The sequence below is a fragment of the Physeter macrocephalus genome, chromosome 4 (genome assembly GCF_002837175.3).
Source record: "Physeter macrocephalus isolate SW-GA chromosome 4, ASM283717v5, whole genome shotgun sequence".
NCBI classification, from domain to species: Eukaryota; Metazoa; Chordata; class Mammalia; order Artiodactyla; family Physeteridae; genus Physeter; species Physeter macrocephalus.
In genome coordinates, this window is record NC_041217.1 from 40,897,014 (window position 1) to 40,907,921 (window position 10,908).

At 40.1% G+C, this 10,908-nt stretch overlaps 1 protein-coding gene and 1 pseudogene across 2 annotated transcripts; one reads left to right on the top strand and one right to left on the bottom strand.

The window, feature by feature from the left end:
• Positions 1-1,381: 1,381 nt before the first annotated feature.
• LOC129392053 (40S ribosomal protein S15-like) lies at positions 1,382-5,111 on the top strand (annotated as a pseudogene).
• Positions 5,112-5,178: 67 nt separating this feature from the next.
• On the bottom strand, positions 5,179-10,687 carry SNRPE (small nuclear ribonucleoprotein polypeptide E). Of its 2 annotated transcripts, XM_007111017.4 has the most exons (5): positions 10,565-10,687; positions 10,041-10,067; positions 8,953-9,015; positions 7,711-7,789; positions 5,179-5,386 (listed from the first exon to the last, which is right to left on the bottom strand). In XM_007111017.4, the coding sequence occupies exons 1-5, from the start codon at positions 10,616-10,618 to the stop codon at positions 5,331-5,333; spliced, it is 279 nt and encodes a 92-aa protein (XP_007111079.1). In that variant the 5' UTR covers positions 10,619-10,687; the 3' UTR covers positions 5,179-5,330. The 2 variants fall into 2 exon arrangements, with proteins under 2 accessions (XP_007111079.1, XP_054940119.1); XM_055084144.1 differs by lacking the exon at positions 10,041-10,067 and having other exon boundaries at positions 10,583-10,668.
• Between the last annotated feature and the right edge of the window lie 221 nt (positions 10,688-10,908).

The window sequence follows — 10,908 nt, forward strand, 5'->3', positions numbered from 1 at the left end:
ATGAGGCTAATCTGTTAATACTCCAGAGACAGCAATTTCTATGGACATAGAACGATGATCCAAGATCATCTTTCTCAGGAATTATTTTCTTAACTACGGAAGTTCACTGTTTTATTGAATAAAATCAGTCACATCACTTCATTTGTATTCCCTCATACAGTCCAAGATTACCACTTCAATTGCCAACTTTCTTAACTATGGCATTTAACAAATCTTCACTAAACAACTAATCCCATCCCAAGCTTAAGAGTACTGAAGGCAAGTTGTCCCATTCTGACACTGTTCTCAGTTACAATGCTTTAGTTGTAAGTAACAGAAAATCCAATCAGGAATTTTCTTCTCTCACATAACAAGTTAGGTGGTAGGGAAGTTCCAGAGTTAATTCAGTTGTTCAAAAGTCATCAAAGGCCAAATTTTTTCCATTTTTCTATTCTGGCATCCTTAGGATGTTGGCAATTATTATTTCACAGTATCCTCACAATAAGCCTGTGAGTTTCATTAAAGCTGCTGCCTAACGGTTGCCTAGTATGAGGAAAACAATTTTCTCACATGTACTTTGGAAGGCAATTTAGAAGTACCTATAGAATTTTTTTTTAATGTGCATATCCTTTGATCTAGCAATTCCACTTCTAAGAACTCATCTCAGAAAATGTTAAGTGGACAAAAACAGGCATGAAGACGTTCATTACAAAAATTTTTTTTAATGGTAAAAAATGAGAAACAGCCTAAAATACCCATCAATAGGGTGTGATTACTTAAATTGAGAGACTCATATAATGGAATACATCATAGCTGTTTAACATGGAACTATGTGCAAGTTTTGTTGATAACAGCAGAACTGCAAAGAGTATGTGTGCATAAATAAATAAAAATACCTATGACACTAAAAAGGCAGCAGGGAGGGCTTCCCCGGTGGCGCAGTGGTTGAGAGTCTGCCTGCCGACACAGGGGACACAGGTTCGTGCCCCGGTCCGGGAAGTTCCCACATGCCACGGAGCGGCTAGGCCCGTGAGCCATGGCTGCTGAGCCTGCGCGTCCAGAGCCTGTGCTCTGCAACAGGAGAGGCCACAACAGTGAGAGGCCCGTGTACCACAAAAAAAAAAAAAAAAAAAGGCAGCTGGAGATTCCTGGTGGTCCAGTGGTTAGGACTCTGCACTTTCACTGCCAAGGGCCTGGGTTCCATCCCTGGTTGGGGAACTAAGATCCCACAAGTTGCAGCAAGGCCAAAAAAAAAAAAAAAAAAAGGCAACAAAAGCAAAAACAGATAAACTGGATTACATCATAATTAAAAATTTCCATGTATCAAAAGACAATGAACAGAATGAAAAGGCAACCCACAGAATGGGAGAAAATATTTGCAAATCATTTATTTAAGCCAGAATATGTAAAGAACTCCTTCAAATTAACAACAAAAAATAAACTGTTTAAAAATAGGCAGAGGACTTGAATAGACATTTCTCCAAAGACAAGCTAATGACCAATAAACATATGAAAAGATGCTCAACATTACTATCATTATGGAAATACAAATCAAAACCACAACCTCACAACCATTAGGATGACTGCTATCAAAAACAGAAGTTTTACCTCTCCGAAGAATCGACAAGATGGCAGAATGGAGCAGAAGCAGCAGACCTTTGGCAATTTCACCTACAGCAGCGTGGACCTTGTAGGACGAGTCCTACAAGCAGCTGGTACAGCTGTACAGCACCCAGCTACTGCCGAACCAGGACTGCCAAGGAAGCAGCACACCCCTGTTAAAGCGCCAGTGCAAGGCCAAGGAGGCACTGCCCAAGGAGACGCCTGAGGTGGTAAAGACGCACCTGCAGGACGTCATCATCCTGCCTGAGATGGTGGGCAGCATGGTGGGCGTCTACAAGGTCAAGACATTCAACCAGGTGGAATCAAGCCTGAGTTCTCAATCACCTACACAGCCAGGATGGCATCGGGGCCCCTCCTCCGGCTTCACCCCCTTCAAGTAGCCTGCTCAGCCAATAAAGTCACAGACTTCTCTTAAAAAAAAAAAAGTTGTTTTGCCAAGGATGTGAAGAAACTGCAACCTTTGTACACTGTTGATGAGAAAGTAAAATGGTGAAGCTGCTGTGGAAAACAGTATGATGGTTACTCAAAAATCTTCAGAGAATATACTCAAAAGAACTGAAAGCAGGGTCTCGAAGATTCACAGCAGCATTATTTACAAAAGTCAAAAAGTGGAAGCAACCCAAAAGTCTATCGACAGTTAAATGTATAAACAAAATGTGGTATATATACGTGCAATGTTATTCAGCCTTAGAAAGGAAGGAAATTCGGACACATTCTACAACATGGATGAAACTTGAGGACATTATGCTAAGTGAAATAAGTCAGTCACAAAAAGACAAATATTGTATGATTCCACTTATGTGAGGTACCTAATCAAACTCAAACAAAAAATCAAATCCAGGCGCTGAGGGGAGGGATGGTTAAGTTGTTCTTTAATAGGTACAGTTTGTTTTTTGCAAGATAAAAAAGTTCTAAAGATTGGTTGCATAACAATGTGAATATACTTAACACACTACTGAGCTGTACACTTTAAAATGGTGAAGATAGGGACTTCCCTGGAGGTCCAGTGTTTAGGACTCCACGCTTCCATTTCAGGGGACAGAGGTTCCCTGGCTGGGGAACTGAGATCCCGCAAGCCACGAAGCACGGTCAAAAAAAATAAAATAAATAAATAAGATGGTTAAGATAGTAAATATTATGTGTATTTTACCAAAATTAAAAATTTTACCTAAAAGAAATTTTAAAGTAATACCAAAATGAGAATCAAACCAAGCTATACATATCTGTAAAGAGTTCAGAAAGCACCTAACTTGTTAACAGTGGTTATTTATGGAGAACACTGATGGGAAAAGGAGGGACTTTTGTTTTTTGCTCTGTATATTTCTGTATAGTTTACATTTGATCATAAATGTGTATTAAGTTAATGCTTTTTAATATTTAAAAATTCCACTGCATATAACTTTTAAATTAAAATTAAATTCTAAGTAGTAACAGACTTAAGTTCTCATGCCACCTTAAGTTTTACCAAGTATCCCCTCAAAAAAGCATGCCACGAGTATATGGTTATGATCAGTTCTAACAGGAAAAATTAATTAGGGAAAAGATCCTGTGTCATCCAGTTAACATGAGATGGTGCTATTAGGTTTTCCCCAGAAAATGCCCATGACACTTCCTGGCTAATAACGCCTTAATCCAAATTAGCCAGAGATCCACTCTCTAACCTTGAAAATGACAAATGTGATACAATAATATTTGGTGCCGGCACATACAAAATTCTAGCATTTTCAAACTATTCTTATCCTTCTTTCTCCCTACTCACTACTAACAGAACACCAGGCCCGAATCAGCACTTACTTTTTCGGAGCCTGATTCTGCTCCCACCCCTCACTTCAATAATGTTACAAGAGAGTTCGTGGGTTGTTAGCAAGACCCCTTCAGAAACCCACAGCCATTCCAGAAAAATAACCGCTCACATACCAAGGGCTGCCAACAAAAGCAGCTTCCCAGCAGCATGTTTTAATAACCTTAATGAAGCAGACAGCAACTCCTTCTGTAATACAAATTCTGGTTGGAAGAAAAGATCTCCAGATTGTGGAAAAGTACAACTTAAAAAGTAAACACCACAGGCTCCAGTACAGCAGGAAAGCAAGCAGAGATTTCTAAATACAGAGCTCAATTTTAAGAGTTCACTGTACCTTACTTCTTACTATCACCACTTGTTCTGTCAAAAATAGACCTTTCCATGTCTTGATCCATTCAGGATAAGCCACAGCAGGCACAGCTTTGCTTACATAGGGCAGCCAGGTCAGAAAGGCCATACAGGGAAATGGAAAAAGCAGCCAGCAGGTTTTCTTAGGGATTATACTGCTCCAGTTTTCATCCTCCTTCCCAGCTATTTTGGTGCCAAGAAAGCTGCAGGGAGCTCTTTGCTCTGCTCTCAAAAAGCTTTTCACCAGAAAGGCTGAAGCAGTCTCAGGACTGCAACTCCCTCTGCTGCCCAATGTTTTCTTTGCATGCTGTAGCAGGTTCAATTGAATTTCAAACTCAAATATGTTAAAAGAGCTAAAGCAGCCCTTTATTTCAAAATATGACCAAAAAGGCACAAGTTCAAATGGAGTGGAACAGCTAGAATGCCAAGTTCTAAGCTGGACTGATTTCTACACACACCGACAAATCTCCTCTGTCTCATGAAGTGATTCTTTTACTCAGTTTAAAGAAAAGTTCTGTATCTCCCTCATAGGCACTTGGAAAAGCAGGAACTGGACTTTTTGCTTCTTCCTTACCTACCCTTAATAATACTGCCCATTACCAGAATTTAAGGTAGGTCTTATTCATCTTTCAAGATTCAACTTAAATAACACTTAGCATGTGGTATTGAAGCTATGTTTGTCAGTCTGTTTCACTGTATATATTCAACTAATAGCAGATGCTCTATAGCCATTTAACAGAATTCTAACTAGAACCCTGAGATACTGGGGCAAGAGAGAACTGACCACATAATTCAATTAGGAAATAAGCAATTACTGGAGGAGGAACCAAAATTCTTGGAGATAAGAATAGGAGAGGTGTTTTCCCAACTAACATACTACTGTTCTGCCTAACAACAACTTACCAGTGTTGCCTGTGGGTCTTTTTCAGGTTACCAATCTCACGAAGTCTCCCTCCAGTTAACTCTTAACAGAGCTCCTTTTTAACAAACTTTCATTCTTTGCCTATATCCAAATACTTCTCACATTCTGATCTTAGTGATAAAAGAATTCACAAAGGCCTTACACAATAACTCTAAGAGAGTGCTAAGCAAATACTGAGCTACTATAATGTCCCCAACCTATTGTGGTTAGAAACCCTTGTGTCCCAGCATTCAGAATTAGAACTGATGATGAAGACATACATTGGCACCATAATCTTTACTTTTGTGAACACTCCCCTTTCTCCACCACCCAGTATCAGAAGATTACATGTCAGGTAGATTTCCTACTCTTTGCCTTAAGAATCTACAGATGCCAGTTCTGTGAAAAGCAAATGCCCAGGACAGTGCCATCTTCAGAAAACCTTAAAATAAATACTAACAGCTAATGGTGCCACTGTGTAAAAACTCTCTACAACTGGATAAAAGAAAACAATGTAAATATTTTAATAAAAACAATCCCACAGTATTTATTGTCATCTGGTAATAACATAAAGGTGAGCAAAACAATATGAATAAATGCTTTAGAACTACACTTCTAACAAAGCACACCTAAAAAAACTGTATTGCCTTCTCAACAATTTCTCACTTCATTGATCATCTAGTTGGAGACACTTTGGAGCAGAGTAATGTTATCTCCTTTTAGCATGATTCGACCTGCAACACAAAATTAAAAAAAAAAAAAAAAAAAAAAGCTATTAATAGCCACTCAGACAACTTTGTAACCACCTTTTAGCCTCGGAATTTCAGATCATTCTTGAGTGATTTTGAAAATGCTTTCTCTCTTGTGAAGGTATGTGACATTTTCCAATATTCATATATTGAAAGGCTATGCATATCAGACCATATGCACTTTTTCAACAATAACTTAATGAAGGTAGACAAATGTTACTTTACGAAAAGTAATTTCTGTAGACTAAGTCAACTACCCCAACATTTCCTAATGCTCTGAGTTTGTAGAAGTTGAGAAATTAGTTTTTTTTTTAGGAAATGCAGCATATTTACTATAACCCCTTTCTTACAGTTTTTTTTTAACATCTTTATTGGAGTATAATTGCTTTACAATGGTGTGTTAGTTTCTGCTTTATAACAAAGTGAATCAGTTATACATATACATATGTTCCCATATCTCTTCTACAGTTCTTAATATAATAGATTTCATCCTGAGATACACAAACTTGTTTAAGTTTTACCTAACATTTTCTAAACTTATTTGAGCAGAGAATACTTATTTCCTGAGAAATAACTATAAATATCTTCAGGAACACTGGTGTTCAGTAAAACGGTTTGAGAAATGCTAATCAACACCAATAGCAATTAAATTGTTTCACTTTCCCAGGCTTCTACAACAGGTAATATTAATCTGTTCTTCAGGGTGGATATTACCATGGGAAATCAACATTTTGCAAATAATTTATAAATAACGTCAATAAGGTTAGCTTGGCCTTCCTGGCAAGACATGTTTAAATTCGAAAAATCCAGGCTTTCACAAAAATAGCCTAAGCAGGAAAATGCAAAGCAAAACATTATACCACTCCTTAGAATCTACTTTCCACATAGCTAGTATAGGCTCAAGAGAATCCTCAAGGACTGGAAGAAAGAGGCACCTGAAACCTACCACTGATAAAAATACTAGTGAGCTCTGAAGTGGGGCATTAAACAATTAAAGACAAAATGCCTAAATAAACCTCAAGTTAATGGAGTTTTAACAGAAATGATTCAGTAGGTCTTGATGAAGCCATGAATCCTAAAGAATGTGGGTTAAGAAATTGCCTTCACTTCAAATATTTTAAAATTTCTACTATGTGGCATGCACTGAGTTAGGCACTGAGCATATTAGGGACCAAGAAAGACAGGACTCATGCACTAATGGAGCATGTGGTCCAGTGGCAGAGACATTAATAATCCCAGTAATGAATATTTTACTACAAACTCAGCACAGCACACCCTCCATCTATCCCCACCCCAAGCAAAACAAAACCAAACCCTGGCAGGAAGTGACATTTGATCTGAGTCCCAAGAAACAGGTGACAGCATATACAAAGATTTATGATGGGACAAATGTGCAGATTCCAAGAACTGAAAGATGTGTGGGTGAAGCTCAGAAAATGAAGTGCAAAGTGATACAAAATGAGCAGAGGGAGATAAGGCCAGATCATGAAGGACCTTGAAGGATACAATAAAGATTTCCTTATCCTATGAGCAATAAGAAGCCATTGAAGGCTTTCTAGCAAAGAGATGACAAGTTCAGATTGGTGTTTGAAATAAAAGATGACAGGAGACTGCAGAGCAAACTGGAGGGAGCTGAGGTAGTTGCAGAGAAATTTATTAGCAAACTGAATAGAACTGGTGCCATTCAGTATGGCAGGGAACACTAAAATTGCTCTAAACAGTGTGTGAGGGGTTGGAACTGAGTTTGATTTCTGATGTGCTAACTTTGAGAAGCCTTTGAGACATCCAAGTAGAAATGTTGACTAGGCTCAGAGAGGTCTAGAGCTACAAATGTAAATTTGGAAGTCAACATATAAATGTTAATTTAAGGTGCAGTCTTGAGTGCCTAGGAAAATAATACTGAGTGATAGGAGGCCCTAGAACCAAGACTTGAGCAACTCAAACAGTTAATGGCTGGGTCCTAAAGAATGAATATATAAAAGTCTGAAAAAGGAACTAGTAATGAAAAGTGAAAACCTGACTATAGTATCACAGAGCCAAATGCTGCTTAGAGCTCAATAAAATGAGGACCTTTAGATTTAACACCATTAGTCTTTGGTAACTTTGTGAGAGCTCTCTGAGTGGAGAAAGAAAAGCAAAAATGGAGTGGGGTAAAGAATAAGTGGCAAAGGATGATTTCAAGAGTATATTTCTCTCCCAAATAATAACTTCTCAAATGCAAACTAAATTTAAACGTGAAATGAGCTGCAATTCAATTCCGCAAGTGAATAAAAATTTCTACAATTCTTTAAGGCCATCTATAGTCTTACCCAGTTGTTTTCTTGACTTTGTTTTAGAATGAATCTCTTCTGCATCATCTAATACGAGGTTCATATACTCATCAAAACCCTAGAAAAATAAGCCAATTGACTGTCATCTTCACATAAGATCATATCCAAACCATTCTAAATGAAAATGGCTATATATAGAGATGCTAACTTCAGAAACTCACCTCTCCACTGATCTTTTAGCTGAAACACCACCTCCCCGTCCTAAGCCTTTTTTTTGGGCCACGCCGCACGGCTTGCAGGATCTCAATTCCCCGACCAGGGACTGAACCCGGGCCACAGCAGTGAAAGCCCGGAACCCTAACCACTAGGCCATCAGGAAACTCCCTAAGCCTCTTTTTAAATAAAGGAAGATGGAATGTACTTCAGATTACTTCTGGAACCTTTGGGACTTAAGATTTCATTAACTATGCCAAAGAGCCATTTCCCTTATCTTTTATAACGTGCCCAATATAGTGTGTGTACATATATGAATTAACTCTTCCCATGTTCCCCACAAGACACTATCACCACCAACCACCGTGCTTGTTTTCCAACTAGTAAACAGGGAAGGGGAGATTACTGATGGAATCTACACTGTCTAAAAGAAATACCAGAGTCGTAGCATAACACTTCCATCCATACCTTCCTTTTTTATTTTTTTTTTTATGGTATGCGGGCCTCTCACTGTTGTGGCCTCTCCCGTTGCGGAGCACAGGCTCCGGACGCGCAGGCTCAGCGGCCACGGCTCACGGGCCCAGCCGCTCTGTGGCATGTGGGATCCTCCCGGACTGGGGCACGAACCCGTGTCCCCTGCATCGGCAGGCGGACTCTCAACCACTGCGCCACCAAGGAAGCCCCATATCTTCCTTTTAAAAAACATTATTTAGGCTATTCTGCCATCGTAGACATCTTATTTAACTAACCCCACCCAGTTCTATTCAGGTGTCACCTAACCCAGAAGTAATATTCCATTAATCCCATCTCCCCAGCCCCATTTTATTTCTTTAGACCCCTCCTTTAAAGACTAATACTGTTGTTTAAATAATTTTCTCGTAATTTTCCCTCTCTTTTATGAATTACCTAATCCCTATCAAGCAGAACAATGAGACAAGGATAGTGGGTCCTGAAGAACTTTCTGTGGGTTGGGTCTTTGACTTTTTGTATATCGCTCTGCTGGCTATCTTTTGGTAAATCTTTTTCTATGAACAAACTGCTCTGAGATAAAATATCTTGGGTACTCACAATGATACAGCCCTCTATCCGCATATTCACTTGCTCATAAAGCCACACCTGAATCCGAGATCTCTGAAATAATCAACAAAAATAGAAATGTTAAGAAATAAGTAAATAAAATCAAACCACTTTGGTCAAACAAAAGACAAACATGACTCCTAAAAAAACTTTAACAAATAAATGCCAAGACTAGTTACTTATCAAGAAACATTCTCACTTAACTAAGTTAATAATTTTCCTGTGAACTTAGGACTCAATCATATTTTCACTGCTTCTAATCTCTATACATTTAGAGTGAAAATTTGTGAAAAGATAGCATTTAAAAGGGCTTCTTTCTTATCTGCTATAGCAAAATCCAGCTCCAAGACAGCTTTCTCTAGGTACTCAGTTCTCCATGTCTCACACCTAATAACCAGGAGGGGGACCCTCAATTCCTGTGATTAAAAATTACAAGAGCTTGAAATTAATCTATTTTTCAATTGTGCTGTCACACACTAAAGTTTGTCAGAACAACAGGAGCCACGTTTTCTTTCAGAGATAACTTAAATACCCTGCCTTGTCAAGTCAAATTTTGAGTTCCTAAAAATCCCCTCAAAGGAAAGAAGGCTACCACTAAATCCTCTGAACCTATCCTGTCTTCCTTTTTTTGTGTCTTTTCTATATACATAAGTGTGTCCCCCACCCCTGCACAGTGCTAAACACACCACTTTATGACCTAGTTTAAAGCCGACTGAATTTTTCTTCCAGTGTCTCATCCTAAAGGGAAGGGGGAAAGGTTCCAATGTTCTGGCCATACCCACTGCTACAAAAGTACCCAATTACCACTGTCATGTCAACCAATAATTACTTTTTGAAATTAGTAATTTTGGTCTTGTAAAGTAATTACGACACAATTCTTTGCATACTTGGAGTTGGCATGGTTACACACCATTTTATCACATTAGAGCTTTCCCAGCACTCCTTCCCCTCAAATACCCTCGCAATCTCCAGCTTCATCTACTTTTAACTCTAGAACAATGATCAGACAGGATGAAACAAAGAGCCAAATAAATTCATCTTTAACTTAAAAAGTAATTATGAAACAGTTAACAACTTACATTTTGCAAGTATCTGAAGATGAGATTCTGCAGCAGTAGTTAAGGAAAAAATACATGCATAGCATAGACTCTGCTTCCTGGAACTGGTCAATCCTACCCCCATCTCACCTTTCTGAACGCGAGGTCTGTGCCTATGCAAAGTGCCCAACTAGGCACCCATTTGGGGCCCCCTAAACACTGTAAACGAGTCCCCTCCCACTCTCATTCTCCTGGAGTTTCTTCGGCGCCGACATCTTCCTCAGGCACGAGACCGATAACTCCCGCTTTCACTGAGTACTTATCTAAGGTTGTCTTCCATCGGCTCACTCCCGCCATTCCTGCATTTCCCACCGCAGGGGTCTGCCAAGCCCACCTCCCACCCGTAACTGCTTCTTCAACTACCCGCCCTTTCTCCCAGTCTCGGCCGCCCCAGGGGCTCATGGGATGAGGGGCCGGACTCCGCTCCCTCTGGCCTGCTCCGTCTGCTCCTTTGCCCCCCATTTCCTGGCCCGAACCTCCTACTTCTCACATCCCCAGTAGGATACGATTGGCTGCACCATCACCTTCTGCACCTTCTGGCCCTGGCCCCGGTACGCCATGGTGGAAGCTCACAAAGACCACACTATGCGGCACACTACCTCAAAAAGCAACTTCCGGAATAGAGCCGGAAGCGGAAGTGCGTGGTTCTCGCGGGGCGACCTGGGAGGCTCCTGGGAAATACCTCTCTAGCCACGGGCTCCGCTTATCTCGGTGCTTTGTAGCAACTAAGGCGACTGCATTTTGGAACGTGGGTTGGTCCTACAGCGCCACCTGAAGGGAGGCTGGAGGAGGAGCCTAGCGGTTTCGGTTGTGCGGCGGCTGCCGGGAGGCGGTGCACAGCGCTTGGCCA

Bases quoted from the DNA above. Each gene is read 5' to 3' on its own strand.
- SNRPE (XM_007111017.4), bottom strand. From the start codon at position 10,618: ATGGCGTACCGGGGCCAGGGCCAGAAGGTGCAGAAGGTGATGGTGCAG. The intron at 10,068-10,564 runs GTATCCTACTGG...CTACTGCTGCAG, and splicing joins AGGTGATGGTGCAGCCAATC to AATCTCATCTTCAGATACTT. The intron at 5,387-7,710 runs GTAAGACTATAG...TTTGTGTTGCAG, and splicing joins AAAGTCAAGAAAACAACTGG to GTCGAATCATGCTAAAAGGA.